Genomic DNA, 17,510 nt, shown 5'->3' on the forward strand with positions numbered 1-17,510 from the left:
CTTGTCTACATGATGGGAGAGAAAGCTTCATGTCCTCAGGCTGCTGGAGAATGAAGACAGGACAGGAGCTAGGACGCTCAAGTGGCCTCATTCTTTCAACTCTTCCCCCCACTGTCCCATGCTGGCTGTGGTGAAAGCATCCTGATCCCCACCCTGCCAGCCCTGCCGTCACCTTAGAATGAGCATGAAGGAAGGTGTGTGGGTGACGCTGGCCACCATCACTCCCAGACTGATGAGGAGAATGAAGGGCAGCAGCAGGTTGCTGCAGGCCGACTCGCAGGAACCTGCAGGCACGGAGCCACCTCCTGCCACACAGCTGCAGTTGGTGTAGAAAACCTGGAGGGAGGAGAATGAGGAGACGGACCTTCAGGAGCCTCCAAGGACAGCAGCTGGCTGGAGTCCCTGACTCTGACGATTGGTTGATCTGTGATCACTTGAGTCAAGCAAGGTGCCTGGAGGCAGATGGACTGTGTTTAGCCTGGGCCACAGCTGCGATGCAGAGAGACTATCCCTAGGTGAGCCCTGCGGCGGCCTGCAGAACTTCCAACGGTAGAAATACTAGGAAGTGGTTTGGCCACCAGTGACACTTTGGTGCCTGTAAGGAGCAAGGCTGGAGCTTCTTTTTTTTTTTCCTATTGGTCAGAGGGTCTATGTGTTCATTTGTGTGTGTGTGTGTGTGTGTGTGTGTGTGTGTGTGTGTGTGTGTGTGTGGTTAAGCCTTTCATGCAGGGCCTGGGGTCCAGGAAGCTCATACGCAGTGTGTGTTCTTTAAATCTCTTCTTATGCTATTGTTCCTGCCTAGAAAGTCCTCCCATCCCAAGTCCTTGCTTGCCTAATGACCTTGGAAGATCTGCTATACATTCTGCTTCTTTTGGGGCTCTCTGGGACCCTCCCAATTGGTCTGTGTCCCCTCTACTCTTGTATGTGCCGGTAGGGACAACATCTGCCCTCCTGCAGCCTGAAGTCCACGTGGGTCATTTCTTTGAGCAGACACACAGCTGGGAGTCAGCTGTGGCTCCCCTCACTGGGCCTGGCTGGCAATGACACTTACCGAGAGAATAATGTTCTGCACCAGCCAAAGCAGAGGAACAAGGCAGTGACAGAGGCAGAGTGATAGGCAGCACAGAATGGGAGGGGAAGGGGCCTGGAGGCAGAGGTTGTGTGGGAGGTTGGCCTCACCTGGCTTTTGCCCAGAGCCTCCTGGACCACATGACCCGTGCAGCCCGCATGGCAGGGTGTGATGTATTCCACGTGGGCACTGGTGTCGCAAACAGGGTTAAAGTCATCCGATTGGCAGGAACAGGGTTCTGTACAGCCAGGAAACAGGCTTGTCTCTGTCTGGGCACTAGACAGAGAGAAGGCAAATGTGTTTGGCTGGGCTCTCTTCTCTCAGGGCCCTCTCTGCAGCCTGGCTCCTACTCTGAGAGCAGTGGCCAGCGATTTCAGCTGCAGCTTTTCCCTGAGGGAGAAACACTGAAATTCGGGGGACTTTTAATCGGGGGAGTGAAAAGTCTGGGCCAGAGTCTGCAACGCATCCTTCCAACCCTGGATTCCACATGTGTGGAAGCTCTGGCCAGTATCCCCGTGCTTGGATGGAACACAACAGAAATTCCTCCCAGAAGTGAGTGTCTACGAGCTGAATCACTGCCTTGTACAGCAAGGGACAGCTGTGACGGGGCTCCGGCAAGCAGACCGCCCAGCTGTGGGGCCTCCAACCTGTGCCTGGCTTCCTCTGGGACCTTAATTTCTCTAATAGCTGGGCTGGGGTTCTCTTCTCACCGACACCCTCCTGAATTCTCACAACCTCTGTGTTCATTCTCCTGTCCCGCTCCCTGTGTCAAGTGCCCCCACCGGAAGATCTACTCCAAGGCACTAGAGATGCTCTCTCCCTAGCAGGAGAAATGGGAGAGTGAGCAGGAGAGGAGCCCAAAGAGAGGCTGAGTTGGAGGGGGTGATCACCCTGGGGTGGGGGCAAGAGGATGGCTTTGGGGTCTAGCTGATCTGGCATCATGCTAGAAGGCAACACAGCACAGGTGACGCTGTTTCATCCGTGAAGTGGGTATAATGATAGAAATCACATGGGGACTCAATGGAACATAAGACGGAAACTTGATTGGCCTCCAAGAGCTTCAGTGAATTAGAACCCAGAACCATGAATTAACTTGTAAGAACTTTGGTGAGAATAGGAGTGAGATGCCATGGCAGAGCTGAGGAAGAGGAGGAGGAGGAGGAAGGAAACGCAGGCAGGCAGCACGGTCTGAGACCAATTGAGTGAGCTAGTTCCTGAACAACTAGCACCATGGACATCTGCCCAGAGCCAAGGTTTCTTACACACCCAGCAGGTTCAAGGCTTCCCTTGTATGTTTCATTGGGTCCCCATGGGTCTCTATCATGGGTTCTATCATTGTGCTATTGCTTTCCCCAATGAATCGTAAGAAATGTTGGTAAAATATCCGTTCACTTTTCACTTGAAACGTCATTGGGAGAACCTGGTCCTTGCTAGACTTGGGGCTTCCTGAGCGTCCGGCTGCAGAGCCTAGGGTGCACTGTACATATAGAAGGTCCTACTCCAGACAGCCTGGCTGTTTGGGAAAAGGAGAAGGGAAGAAGAAGAAGGAAGGGGGCCAAGCGATAAGGGTGGAGCCCAGGTGAGGGAACCTGGCATTTGAGTAAGGGAGGTTGTGCCAAGAAGGACTGGGGAATTTTAGCTAGGTGCTGGGCCAAACTAAGCTTCCAGGGAAAATGAGATCATTGTAGGAAAAGACAGAGTTTCTTAACCTCTTCTGCCTCCTTGAGAAGGACTGCCCAGCTCCCTGCTCACCCCCTTTCTCCTAGTCATAGGGCATGTCGTTTTGGGGCAGCTCGACTGGGAGCAAAAGCTTCCCTCAGGCTATGCTGGGTCCTGCCTCCTACGTGTGGTTTCTGTCAGCCTCCCTGGAAATGCCATCCCATAGGTGGCTGCACCCTGCTTCAACCTCAGCCCTTCTCAGGCCTCGGTTGTCTTGCCCCCAATGTTCTATCCATCCATGCCTCTTCTATGGCATTCGGTGCCATCCGGTGACCACTGCTTGCTCGTACCTAAGACTAAGGAGAGACATGCATAGAGATTTGTAGGCACTGGGAGGAGACAGGCCCCAGGGGAGGCTCACTGACCTACCCGTTCCATGCATCTTGAATACACCTACTCACCCCAAGTCCTGGGTGATGCCTGCAATCTGATGAGTAGAGCAGCCGATGAAGAAGAGTGGCAAGCTGAGTACCATGCACAACAGCGACCCCAGCAGGCAGAGGACGCTGCACTGCATGGGGCTCAGATGGAGCCGCTTGACTAAGACACCTCCCAGCACGATGCCCACAATGGCCAAGGGGATAGTGAAGGCGCCAAGAAGCAGGTTGGCAAAGGAGGCTGTGATGGAAAACTGGCGTTCCAGGAACTTAGGTAGGAAGGTGGCCATGCCTGCCACCATGGATGAGGTGCACACCTGGGACAGGACGACCAGCAAGAAGATGGGGTGGCGCAGCATCCTCAGCAGCACCCTGGGGAAGACTGTTGGGAGAAGCGGGAAGGAGTGAGCATGCGCAGTCGGCCACGCCACCGACGTCTGCTCACCCCGACCCTACCGTTCCTATCCATCCCTTCCATTTCCGCCTAGTGCGTCCCAGCCTATCCTGTTACATGTGATTCCCTTCCATCCTGCTTCCTGCTTTGAAATTCTCCTCGTGTCTTCCAGTTCATTGAGTTACGTGGGAGTTTATTTAACGCGCTTATTTCTGCTCAGTTCCGTCGGGGTTCGATACAGTTCTATCTCATTCCTTCTCATTTGAGTCCAGTTCATCCACTCCCGTCTCATTGCAGATTCTTTTCCGTCTCTATTGAATTATTCTCCCCCACAATCCATCTTGTCCTGCTCATTCTATGACAACCTGGGCTCGAGTCCTCCCTTCTTGGTCCTCAACCCAGGGGCCACTGCTGCCCTGATACCCCACAGCTTGTGCGTTTCCCGAGAGGACTGAACGAATTACACACTTCACCCATTTAGCTGCTTCATTGCCACCTCGCCCCCATTTTATTTCAGAGCAGTAATTTTAATGGTATCAACTGCTTTATCTCTAGAGCCAGGACACACTAGCCATTTTGTAAACATTGTTTAATGAGTGAGGACCAGATCAAATGTCCAAATGCCTAAGGCAGAATCTCAGGTCTCTAGAGAAAATGAATCCTGGGCAGCCTTGGGCCAGGAGGCTTCCTGAATGTAGAACGGAGAGTTATATAGTGATATTTCATTTGTATTTTAATAAATAAATCTTGCCTGAAGATCAGAGAGTAAAACAGCCCCACTGGTCGGCCTTACAGACCAGGAAGTGGTGACACACGCCTTTAATCCCAGTAGCCACACTGGTTTGCTGTAGAAATTTGTCAGTGCATGCCTTTAATCCCAGTGGTGCATGCTTTTAATCCCAGCCCTAGAGAGATGGGAGGAGACAGCCCATAGATACAGTCTCATTCTGAGATACCTGGAAGCAGGATTGTTATTTCTGACTGAAGCAGAGGTAAGAGTTGGTGGCTGGCTGCTTTGCTTTTCTGACCTTCAGACTGAACCCCAATCTCTGTCTCTGGTTTTTTATTAATCATGCTAAGAGTTAGGACCTAGAGAATGAGGGGACTTGGAGAAGAATGTCCAGTAGGGGCATGGCCAGGACTCCAGCCTGAAGACAGGCAGTGGGGACCTCCCCAGGCTCTGGGCAGCTCCTGCTTCCTGCCTCATTCAACTGCCCTCCCTGAAAGTTCAGAATGGCAGGTAGGTCCTGTCCCTCCTAGATTCAGTGTCCTGGTGAGTAGGGGTTCTCAGAGATGTCCAAGGACACTTTCTGTTCCGACGCATAGGGTCTCCACTATTAAACATAAGGTATGGGGAAGAGGGGAAGAGAAACCAGGCTGTGCTGGTGAGGAGAGACAAAGCCATAGAGGTCATTCTACTCCTGTCCAATCAGAACCTTTGTCTCTGTGTTATAGGAGGCATGTTCTAGCTGTCCTCAGAGCATAGTCAAAGTAGCTTGGTCCCTATCCTCATGGCCTGGGCCTATTTCCTTTAGAGCCAGAAAATAAAGTCCGGCCAGGAGGTTTGAACAGGGGCTAACACTGTGGAATGCGTCCAGTTCAAGTCCCTAGTCTCCTGCCTCCAAATGGTGTGTTCAGCTAGCATTTAGAGTGGGGTAGGCGGGTAGGCGATCTCACTCCAGGTAGCTACTGCAGCCCCTTCCCCCTGTCCCTCCCCTCTTCTCTCTCTCTCCTCCTGCTTTTCCCCCTCCCTCCACGAGTTGCCCAGAACATCTAAAGTTTCCTGTGAACTGAGAGAGGTTTATATCAATTGCCTTCCCTGCAAAGGTGGGCCCCAGAGAGAGGCAGGGACACACTCAGCTCATCCAGAGATGCCAGGGCACCGGCTCTCTTCACTTCTAGCACAGACCCGCTCTCCCTTCTGCCCCTCCGGCTCTGTTCCTGTCCTTCCTGTCAGCCTGGCTTCAGAGGACTCCTCCATCCTGCTCATTCCTCTGTACTCATCAATGCAGCGGACCATACGCCCATCCCCCACCTCTCCACAGCACACAGCCTTCTCCACAAGGAGTGGAAAATTCCTGGAGGGCAGGGCCATGCCTTTTCCTTAGCTACCTGAAGGGGAATTCCAGGGCCTGTCTCCTGCTCAGATGCTCCTCTTAAGACAGGACTTCCCCCAGCACAAGGTCTCCACAGCAGACATGATAGGACCTCCCTCATCTCAGGGACCGTCTTGTCTCCCTCGTTAGCCTTGCCCAGCTCAGAGGCCAGGCACTGGCCTTAAACAGAATGAGTGTGCCTTCACGTTAGTACTGTTTCCTCCCTCAAGCCAAAAGCCCCCTCTAACTCCTGGACCATGTGGCTCCCATCAGACAAAGCCCTCCTCTGGCATCCTGGCCAGGTCTCTTCCATCCAGACAGTTTTCCCTCCATGTGCAGACTGTAAGAGAACACGTCTCTCCCATCAGGTATCTTCCCTAGCCAGGGACTGTCTCCTCTAAGAGTTTCTTCTTCTCCTGCCGCCTTCCTGATTGCAGGTAGTCAAAGCCAGGCCCTGGAGTCAGAATGGCCTTTGTAGATCTTTGCTGTCCAGAGGCCAAGTTGGCTAACTAGCCACAGGGTCTATGGATAGCTCCGTCTCTAGTTCCTCTAGGCTCCTCTAGAAGCTGAACAGTCTAGAGATGAACTGGTCCAGATCTCTCGCTCTAGGATTTAATTGCACAACCAGCTCCAGCTGCTCTCTGGGCAGGAGGCAGAGCAGTGATTAACATAGTCTTCCATGGTATAGTGTGCTGAGCCTTCCAGAGTTGGGGGTGACTGAGATCTGCAGTGCAGGCCGCTGCCTCTAGGCCCAGCCCCATGGAATTCAGACATTCCCTTCTCCAACAACCCAATATCAAATCTTAGAAAACTGGCAAAGAATTGGATTCAAATTCTTTCCTACTTCAAATGTCTTTGGGGAAGGGTGAAGGATCTCTTTGGATAAATAATACCTTCCTAATAATAGATCCACTTTCTGTTCAGGCATGGATAAGATCAGGAAAGTAGGTGTGCTCATGGACAGACCATACCTTACACAGGCAGGTTTTTGTTTTGTTTTGTTTTTTTGAATAGTAGACAGTGCTGTCTGCCCAGGCCTCCTCCTACTTGACGGTCACACCAATCCTTTAGGAAAGGTAAAGCAAATATGTCCAACCCAATCTTTATGTGAAGAAACTCAGATCAGAGACAGAAAAAAAAAAACCTTCAGGAAACTCTCCACTGACCAGTGCCTCTTGACTTGCCTGGCACACAGCAGGCACTCAATCAACGTCCACAGGATTGAGTTCTTTAGCAAATGCTGCCTGGCCCCACTGTGGGCTCTGGTAACTGAGTGATTGATTTTCTTGTGTCAGGATCAGGGTAGCATGAAGTTCCTGTCAGCGAGTCTATTTCCTACTGTACTGAGAGATTGTCCTGGGAGACAGAAGCCCACAGAGAAGCAAGGACAAAGAATCAAGAAAGCAGGTCCCTGGCTTTCTACCCATGCTGAAGTCTGGAGATTTAATGAGCATTTACTCAAGGCTTCCTGCTTGCAGGCTCAGAGGAAAGTAGGGGAAGGACACAAGCTTTGACCTTCAGGAGTCCACTGCTTATGGCAGAGGATGGGCAAAGACAAGGTAGAACGGAGTCAGAAGCCCCAAGGATGCTGAGAGACCAGAGGATGGAGGCTTGTAGCCCCATTCCTGGGGGTGGGAGCAGGCATATCCAGAGGGCAGAAGGGCTCTTGAACATGACCTACAGGGACAAGAAAGACTGTAATGGACATTAGTAAGAAAAGATGTTCCTAGCAGAGAGGAGTGTATGACCAACCTTACCAGGAGTGTCTGGACTCATGAGATACCCATAGATGCAAATTAACTAATAAAGAAAAGCACTAAGGGACTGTGTTTAGTATAATCTCAAAGGCACCTCTGCTTTTCTCCCTCTATTTTTGCCTGGGCTCACTTACCTTTGATAAATTGGACCACAGTCAAGTCTGGGGCAATCTGGGGCAATCCAGTCTCTTTCTTTAAGGGCTCATGTTGAGAGGTGAGCTCCTCACCCTGGGAAGACACATAGCCAAGAGATTCTGTTCAGGGATGGCAGGGGCATAGGTGAGGGAGCTGTGGTGACTCCCCAGGGGCACAGGCTACCACTATTCCGTTGGTTCTTGGCCCTCTAGGTATTCAACAAGAAGACTTGAAAGGCTGAATGAAATTGTTGTGGTTGAATTGTAACAACACCTTAAATTAAACAATTTAAATTAAAAACGACGCTGGTGACTATCATTACCACAGGCACATACTATCACCAATATATATATTTGCATTTTCAAGATACAGAAATGAACTCTTTCTATTATCATACGCCCAAACTGGAATGTTTTAGGTCTAGTGGAATGTGTGTTTGTATGAATTTTTATTTTTTGAGACAGGTCTCATGTGGTCCTGGTTGATTGAAGGAGACCTTGAACTCCTTTAAAAACAGAATCTCACTGTGTAGCTCAGGCTGGCCTAGAGCTTACCATGTCTTAAACTCTTGGTTATCCTCCTGCCTAAACTGCCAGAGTGCTGGGATGACAGCCATGAGCTATCACATACGGTTGACTTCAAAGTCCTGATCCTCCTGTCTCTGCATCTCAACTGCTGGGATTACAAGTCTGTAATGTCATGCCCGGTTTAAATTATCGTCACGTTGACTCTTGAATGTAGTTGCCAGAGTCTTTATCACCAGTCACACAAGTCTACTCATTGATAACCTCTTTTGGACACACTGCCTTAGATAGTAAGTAGCCCTGGTCACATCCTGGGAGAATGGTGTGGCTCAAAGAGCTGAGGGAAAGATGCCAGGAGTGAAAGGACGTAGAAGAAGCTACGTGGCACAGACCGAACTCACTCACGTTTCTTGCCAGGGAGGAACAGGCAATCTTGTGAGCTTTGTGCCCAGGTCACAGTGTGAGCTGGCCCTTATGTGTGCCTGCCTGCCAGGTTGGCTGCACTCAAATCTGCCCCGTCATTTCAGTTCAGGTGCTGTCCGTTTGTCTTATTGCACTTGTTTGGTGAAGGGCAATGCCGTGTGGGAATGCTACCAAGGAGATATGGAAGAGCGGGCTCCGGTACGTGTTGTGACAATGGAGATGGGGTTTGGGGACAGGAAAGGAGAGACAGATATGCAGGGGCTCAGGGGCTGTCAGAAGAGGTGTGGCTGAGGGAGAGATGAAAGAGCAGGGCACAGTATGACCCGAGGCATGGAGGTGGATGGAGCCTGGATTGGGGCAGACTGTGGGCACTACTACTCCAAATTGAACTACAGCCAACACTCCCCAGGCCAGCACCTGGAGACAGGTGATAGATTAGGGCCAGACCTGGGGGGTCTACAGCCGGATGAAGAGATGGGGACTTTATTCTGGGGTGTCAGGCAGGAGCCCCAGTGCCCCAGATTCACACGCCCTATGCTTCCATTTGTTTCTACCTTTCAAACAGCATCTGTTTCGAGGAGCGCTGACTAATTGTGGGTTCTTCAGACAGGAAGCACTGTGTTGTCATCCAGCAGGGCTTGGGGTGGCCCATCTGGCCTGTGGTTTGCCCAGGTCAGCAAGCCTGATAGAACTTCCTCTCTTGGGACTGGGTGCTGACAGCAGCAAGCTTACAGGACACACAGGCTGTGAATAGGACTTGATGTGGGCTTCTAGCCACCTTGAAGCTATCTCTGAGGACAGCTAAGGTCCTAGAAGGCTTCATCCTGAGGCTGGGTCCCAGTCCTATGGAGCCAGAGCTGGGCTGCTGGCTCTCAGTGCCTACCTGGTGCCGTCACAGAAAGTGGGCACAGGCACCAGTTCCCTGAGAGCTGATGACCCTCGGATTGGAGCACAACACCTCTAAGTGGCTCACTTGTCCTCCCCAGGTTGACCTCTCCATGCGTGTTAGCATGCTACTCTCTCCTGTGAATCCTTTGCTTGTATTTGTTTTCCGGAACTGAACCTCAGTAGCATTTATAAGTCCTGCGACTGCGCTGTTTACTTTCTGCAGGTCAAGTCCCTCAGGGGTAAAAAGAACATCCATACTGTATCTGCTGCATGGGCAGCCGTAGATTCAATGAAATAAGACACACCTGGAACCCAGGAGTGCGCAGGAGGAACAGAATAAATGCTAGCTTAATTCCTACTCTTTTACCTAGCGCCAGACCTTGGTTTGGTGGGAGCTGTCTCAAACTCTCTCTCGGATATAATGGAAAGACGATTCCGAAAAGCAGATAAACAGTGGTCAATCGCCTCACTCCAGTCAGAGTGGCCGGCAAAAAGAAGACAAAAGGCAGCTAGCCCTAGTGAGGCTGTGGAAGGGGAACCCTTGCACACCGCTGGTGGAAATGGGAATGAGTATAAGCCGAAAGTGTGAAAGTGCCTCCCAAAAACTAAAAACAGGGCTGGGGATGTGTAGCTCAGTTAGTACAGAGGTCCTGGGTTCAAATCCCACTCTCACATAAACTAGGTGTGGTGGCCCCTGCCGGTATTCCCGACACACAGCAAGTGGAGGTAGGAGGATCGGGAGTTCACGGTCCTCTTTGGCTATCTAATGAGCCTGGAATACACAGAGCCTTGTCTCAAAAAGGAAAAAAAAATGGTGAGATTAGGGCTGGGGATCTGGCTGAGTGGCAGACTTGCTTGCAGAGAGAGCGTGCATACAGTCCTAGGCTTGTAATAACCTAAGTCCTAACGTAAATAGGCAGGTGAACGAGCAATGTCTAGTGTTAGAGAGAGCCACATGCCCACGTTCACGGCAGTGCCCGTCACAATGACTGAGATTCACAGTCAGCCTAAGTGCATTAGCAACAGTCTCTTAGCAGGTGAGCGGATGAAGACCACGTGAGAACTGTTCTTAACACGGAACAGAGTTCCTTCATTTGTCAGGATGTGGAGTGCGTTACGTTAAAGTGTAAGCAGCCAGATGCAACAGATATTTGTAGGTGGAGTCTAAGGAACTGGAACTCAGGGCAGGGAGGGCAGGGAGGTTGCAGCTCCAAGGGGCTGTCGGGGAGGACTAGGGAGCTGCTGCAGGGGGCATGCAAACTGCAGCTCCACAGGAGGCACAGGTTCAAGAGGACTCTACTGCAATCGTAATGATGATGATGGAGACCCAGCATAGTGTTGGAAACCTTAGAATCGCTGAAAGAGTTGATCTTTAAGTGCCCACAGCAGACAACCACGGGAGGTCGTCTGCTGGACTGTTTGAGGTAGCCGTGGCCTCCTGAATACACAGATCAAAACATTTGGTACACCAGACACAGGCACGCGTTTTACTTGCTTGTTAAAAGAAGATTTGAAAAAAACAAACAACTAATGCTTCTTTAACTAGAAAAAAATTAAGCATGTAAGAACATTGGCGGGGGGGGGGGGAGGTAGTTTTCTGTTTTGTTCTGTATTTCTTCTCTCCCTTAAAATCTGGCCTGGTAGAGAAAGGAAATAAGCCCCTTACACCCTGAGCCCGTGCCAGGCGCTAGACCATCTATCCCCAGACTTTGCCTCCTTCATTCTTATGTAATTTTAAAATGTAGATGTGTTGTAGATTCCAGGGTTAGTAAGCAGCAGAGCTGGGTCAGGGGGCACAGGCATCACAAGAATCCCCCACCCAGCTTTTCTCCCCACTACTCAGATGCCAGGACGACTTTCATTGGGACTCTTTAGCCAAAGCACAGCAGTAAAAATTAATGATATCTTGAAATTTGCAGGCAAATGGATGGATCTAGAAAAAGCCATATTGAGTGAGGTAACCCAAATCCAGAAAGACAAAGACAATATATACTCATCATAAGTGAGTGACTTCTAGACATAAAGCAAAGAAATACCAACCTACAGTCCACAATCCCAGACAACCTAGACAGTAAAAAGGACCCTAAGAGAGACATACTTGGATCTGCACAGGAAGGAGAAAAAGACAAGATATCCTGAGTTAATTGGGAGCGTGGGGGTCATGAAAGATGGTAGAAGGGGAGAAGAGTGGAAAAAAATGTATAGCTCAACAAAAACAATTAAAAAAAATAAGACCCCCAACCAGTCAACAACAAACACAAAGCCCCGAACACTAAGCCTATACCTTTGGGATTCTAAACTCAGAATTATTATAGGAATAATATACACACACAGCTATCTTGGACAAAGGACCCAGTAGAAGGTCATGACACCCAGTGGGCACTTGGAGTCTGGCTATGGCCAGGATCCTTGATACAAGAAGCAAGAGACCTGCCAAGCAGGAAAGCAGGCAGTCAGTGCTGAGCCAGTGCCTGGCTCAGCCCCAGAGCAAATTCTCTGAGAGACCTGTGAATGCTGGAAAGTGCTGTGAAGAGGGACACTGCTACCCAAGAGGAAATGTATCCCGAAATCTGTCAGGGAGCCCTCAAGAAGCCATTTTTGCTCTGCCGAACCCTCATCCCTGAGCTACCACCTAGGTACCGATCCCTGCACCTGGCCTTCCTCCACTCCTCAGGGCAGGTATATGGGTGTCTCCTTTAACTTCCCTGTAAAAACAACCCAGCAACAGGGAGCTGGTTAGAGGACATAGCCTCAGTCTGTAGATCTGTGGCCACCCATTAGGCACAGGCTAGACCCTCTCATGATAAGACAAGCCTTAGATTATGTATCAGAGCCATTTGGATACCTTTAATGGCTGCATTTACCTTTAGGGTACTTAGGGGGCTCCTGGGCACTAACAAAGTCTAGGAGAAGACCTTTGAAAAGATTTTCCAAACAGTCTAGCTTTGACTTCTTTCTTCTTACCCATCCCCCCCCCCCCTGCTGGAGAAACACATGCAGGGTCTAGCAGCCAATCTCACCCTCCGGGACCCCTTCTCCTCCACGCTCTTCACTAGGGACCCTCATGGGCCAGGCCAGCCAAACCTTATTTCAAGCAGCCTGGCCAGCCCTGGCAGCCTCAAGGAGATGGAGGCAGAGAATCAATCCCTCCCACATCAATATTTATTGCTCAAGAGCTGTTGGAAGCAGATCCCCGTGTTTTCAGCCCTTCAATCTTTTCTTAAGAACCTCTCGGCTTCTTGCCTCCCAGAACCCCGTGAGCTGACAGGGTGGTTGCAGTCAGCCAGCCAGACATACGATCAGGACTGGTGTCCAAGGCTTCATGGCACACTCTAAGCTGACTTCAGGGGCTGCAGCAGCCGGGACTGTATATTCTCAGAACCCGAGGTGGCTGGGTGGTGCTCCAGCAACCTGACCTCTGCGCCTGTGCACACCACAGGCGGCAGTAAGCACAGGGAAGTGACTGACCTGTGACCCAACCCAGCAGACAGTCACCCACTCCTATTGTTCCGTGTCCAAAAATAGGGCCCAACTCAGAGTATCTGTCACTAGCCATACAGTCTCTTGTCCTCCTAAGTGACACTCCTAATTCCAAGGACTCCTCTCCAGATTCTGGGAATTTGAATCATGGCCTGAGCTAGCTAGAACTGAAATTTCAAACTCTCGTTTTCTGCTGAAATGCCCTCCACTTGCCTCTGAGCCAGCAGGTCACTGTCAGCCCAGCATCATTTCTGGGCAAGTCCTGTCCTGGAGCAGCAGATCCCGTGTCCATCCTCTCGCCTGCCTGTAGGTGCTCCGCTGCCGGCTCCCATTATAGCCTCAGAGTCTCAGTGGCCTCTCTCGAATCCTCCTGGCCTTCCGTCATCTTTATGCACACAGTACCTGGTAAAGCAGCTAGGGAGTCCTTGCTTGCTTCCTGTCCCTCCAGGGATGCTTAGGGGTCTTGAAACCAGCAAAGGTCGTGCAATTCTGGCCCCTGCTGGGTGTCCTAACCTGAGCTGTGTGGTCCTGGGGTGAGGTGGTTGGTGAAGCTCAGAAGGACAGATGGACCTGCGTGTAGTCAGACTCAAACTCATGTTCTAATGGGAGTTTAATTTTTAAAAGAATGACAAAAAAAGAAATGGCCTTTTTCAGGTCCCCTTTCTAGGCCAAACTCTCTTGTTCTAAGAGGGAGGACCCCTCCCACATGGCAGTGGACACTCTCAGAAGCAAAGCTTGTGGCTACCACAGAAAGCAGAATTCCTTTCGCTGAGTAACATCTGGCAGGATTAGTACAAATTGTCCTTTTGCAATTAGAATGGTTTATTAGCAAGCACCTTAATTTATACATTTGCGGTTTTAACAAGTACCTCACACGCTCGGGAAAGAGAAAACACAACGCGCAAAGCTTCTGAATATATAGTCAAGTCTGTATGTATTAAAATATTAATGAGATTGAAATTACGTCGTAAACTTTTAAAGCTTGCTTCCCTGGCCAGATATGCATAACTTAGCGGTACAGTCCCCTCCCTACATGTGTAAGGTCTGAGAGAGTCAGACCCCAGCATGGGGCAGAGTAAGTTGTGTTTTGTCATTTTTTTCTTTCATTTGACATCAACTTATTGTCTTTGAGGCCTCATATTTTTGTGAATTCCTGGAAAATTGGGAGTCCTTGGGTTAGAATCGCCTCTCCTGCCCTGTGGTTCACAGCTCCTGGTCTCTCTTTCAGCTGTGTAACTTTGGACAAGGCTGTGACTCCCCCCAGCCTGGCCCAGCCTGCTCTATGTGTATTTTCATCCTATTATGCGCCTGAAGTGGCCAGGTTCATGTTTGCTGTGGAATCCTTTGCTGGGGCTGTGTGCACCCAGCATCCCTCAGCTCACCCCTCTGTTCCTGCCTGTGTATCCAGCTCAAACCCTTCCTCCCTCAGGAATTCTTAGACGTAATCTCAACAACAACCTCCACCTTCAGCATCTCCCAGCATGGTCAGAATCTCCAGAATTTCTAAGTGGCCAATGCAGGAGGGCATGAGCCCCACACACCTGTGTTTTCCCTGCAGGAGTCCATGGCTTGCTCACTGAGCATGCTCATTTCGTCCTACCTCTGGCCCCACATCTCCTGGGTCACGGAAGGGACCCACGATGGTCACTGGGCAGGCCTGTTGGGAGGGGGCACTGGAGCTTGCTCAGGAAGGATGAAGCCTCTGTTAGGAAGCATTATGGTGTGTTCTGTGGCCCGTACGTGGAGGATGCTTACCTTGCTGACACTGGAGGCTGCACCAGTCAAGACCTTGCGCCTTAAGTGAAGCTCATGTTTCTCCTTGGGCATTTCCCTGGGGAAGAAGAAGTAGGGGATGGCAGCCAGTACCACCAATCCAGCAGAGATGAGGAAGCCCAGCCACCAGGCGCCTACCCATCGGGGGTCTTTGGGGGTCAAGTTGATACCTCCTGGAATAGAAAACCGTGACAGTGTTAACATCACAGCTGGTTGTCATTACTACCTCTGAGGACCCTCAACCTTTAAGCCAATGGAGTACAGTAATAACGCACACGTCAGTGCCTCAGTTTCTCCCACTGTGGCGTACAGGTATCAACAGCATTAGGAGATGAGGTTTCTACATCATAGAGTTGTCGGGAAAATTACAGAAACTAATATATATATTATATTATATTATATTATATTATATTATACACACACACATACACACATATATATATAGAGAGAGAGCAAGTAAACGTAATTAAAAATTTAAAATCTAAACTGGGCACTCAGGAAGTGGAAGCAGTACAATCAAAAATCTCAAGGTCACTCTTGACTAAGCATTGACTTTAAAACCAGTCTGGTCTATATGAGATCCTGTCTCAAAATCCATGAAAGACAGACAAGGAAAGCACTTGGAGGGATGTGGGTTTTATAGCCACTTGCTCCTCCTCTCCTGCTTCTATTCCCATTGCAATTTCCATTGTTAGACAACGTGCTGTTACTGAACCGAATGAGGGTGGGATTGCTTTTGTTTTCAGATCTGCACGTTTAAAATAACTGGGACTGTTTAGCAGACATATTTGGTGATATTGAAGATCTGCTTCAAATGACCACAGGCTTGGGGGGAAGGTGGCTAACGAATGTGTTCCTTTAACAAGCCCCGTCCCCATGGTTTTGGTATCTTGCCTGTTTTATTTAGAACATGATGCATAACTGCCCTTAAAACTTATAAAGCAGAAGGCTGAAGAGAGGGTATCTTCTGTTTTCTCTGAAGGAAGGATTTTAAGACTCAGGAGGCTGAGAAAATTACCAGCTCCATGAGCCCCTCTACGGTTATAAAAGCAGGAAGCAATTTCTGAGCAGGACGAGCTTCTCTGGTGGGATATCTGCAAGTTGTGTGGGGGACTCCAGGGATACAGCTTCTGTGTGTGGTCACCCAAGCTGTAGTGGCCTCTCAGGGATGCCCTCGCGTCCTCCACGCTCCTCTAAGTAACTCTAACAAACGCACTGGCTTACCAGGCTCCCCTAAGATGCAGTTGTCTCTTTGGTCTGTCATCATTGCCCTATTTGGGGTGAAAACACGCTTGCTCACTTCTCTCCAGGAAAAGTTACACAACACCCAGGCTCACAGGAACTGTATAAAAATACAAGTCCCAGGTAGCACCAATCAGCAGCTCGCACAGCCTGTTCTCCAGGTGCTGGATCCTGAGCCCATCTCTGGGAAGGGACGAGGGAACACAGCTGGCAATTAGCAAATGGAGTTCCAGAGCCAGGATAGGTGTGGCTTCTCCACTCAATGCTTTCCCTGTTTCTTGTCTGCCTTGGCCCCGCATCAGACTAGAGAGAGCCTGACTCCTCTTCATGCATATGCTAGCCTGTGCCTGCAGCAGGCAGGAACCACCTACCCTTCCAATCCTCAATGAAGAAAGGACCTAGGAGGTGGCTCAGAGGCAACATCCACCCTGTGGGTCAAGACGATATTAACTGTGACAGGAAACACACTCTCTCTACCAAGTGGAGGTGGCTGGGAAGCCTAAGTCACCTCAAATCCTAGAACCTCTCTCTCAGGCTATCAAGGGGCTGGCTTGTAACAGAGCTCAGGTCTGGTATTGGGGTCCAGTGTTCTAGAAGGAAGAGATATAGGCAGAATTGTTACTCATGATGGTTGTGCATAACAGTCCAGACCTGTCCTGACTGGAGGAACCCATGCGGAAAAGCTAGAGAATGCTCCCCCCCCCCCCAGTCACGTATGTGTTATGGTGGCTTTGCAAGTGAGGAACAGAACTTCTGAGCTGTAGGAGGCAGAAGGGGCACCTGGTACTCACATGCTGGAGTGACAACCAGGCAGCTAAGAAGCCACAGTGACCTGCTCTAATAGAACACCTCACCCCTCTGAACCCCATCCCCTGGAACACACAGGGATCCAGGGCCCTGGAACCCCTACACACCTCTTCCTGGCCACCTTCAAACCAAGCTCTAACCAGACTCCTTGGCCCATTCTGACCTCTGGCTGATCTGAGGGTAGTTTCCCAAATGATGCCTCTGGAAGTTTCTCAGAATCTGAGGTAGTCCATTGTCTAAAAGGGGCTTTGAGGTGCCCTAGGCTGTGTCTCAGCTGGGAGAGGCCCAAGAGAACACAGGAGTCATTGAACTCCACTCTCCATTCTCAGTATGGTTTGGCCCATACTGAGTTTTCCCCCACTAAGACGGTGTTCCCTATAAGCTTAGAGGGTCTGTTTTATTACCTGTCAACAGTATGCCTGTGCCTAGGGGAGGGAGGGTGGTGACAGAGGAGGGCACAGCTCCTCAGAAGATGGCACTCTACAGTTTATCATCTCTGACACTTCACTAGATTCTGGTGACAGTCTTGGGAGACAGGAGGATAGAGATTATCTCAAGAATGAGGAAACAGACTCAGAGAGTGAAAGGAAAAGGCTTGTCCATGGTCAGTGTTGCTGCTGGGGCTCCCAAATGGGTTCCTGGTTTTGCGCCTACTGTAAGACCGGCAGTCAGCTACAGTGCATGTGTGCACCCTGGAGAGTACATGTATACCCCACAGGCTCACCTTCTGGCATCCGGTCAATGTCCACATAAAGGCGCAGCATGAGGCTGCCCAGCCCATAGGCCATGCCGGGCCCAATCGTGGTCACTGCAAACAGGATCCCTG

The 17,510-nt window shown here is 50.3% G+C and overlaps 1 protein-coding gene across 2 annotated transcripts in view; it reads right to left on the minus strand.

Moving 5' to 3' along the window:
• Positions 1-17,510, minus strand: part of Slco2b1 (solute carrier organic anion transporter family member 2B1) — a 41,373-nt gene that overhangs the window by 4,703 nt on the left and 19,160 nt on the right. For both annotated transcript variants that reach the window (XM_075952410.1, XM_075952411.1), the window contains 6 exons: positions 17,409-17,507; positions 14,618-14,808; positions 7,547-7,640; positions 3,190-3,547; positions 1,180-1,345; positions 173-336 (listed from right to left, as the gene is read on the minus strand). In XM_075952410.1, coding sequence (XP_075808525.1) covers positions 173-336; positions 1,180-1,345; positions 3,190-3,547; positions 7,547-7,640; positions 14,618-14,808; positions 17,409-17,507 — 1,072 coding nt within the window. The remainder of the gene's footprint in view (positions 1-172; positions 337-1,179; positions 1,346-3,189; positions 3,548-7,546; positions 7,641-14,617; positions 14,809-17,408; positions 17,508-17,510) is intronic.

This window comes from Microtus pennsylvanicus, chromosome 18 (assembly GCF_037038515.1).
Source record: "Microtus pennsylvanicus isolate mMicPen1 chromosome 18, mMicPen1.hap1, whole genome shotgun sequence".
Classification (NCBI taxonomy): Eukaryota; Metazoa; Chordata; class Mammalia; order Rodentia; family Cricetidae; genus Microtus; species Microtus pennsylvanicus.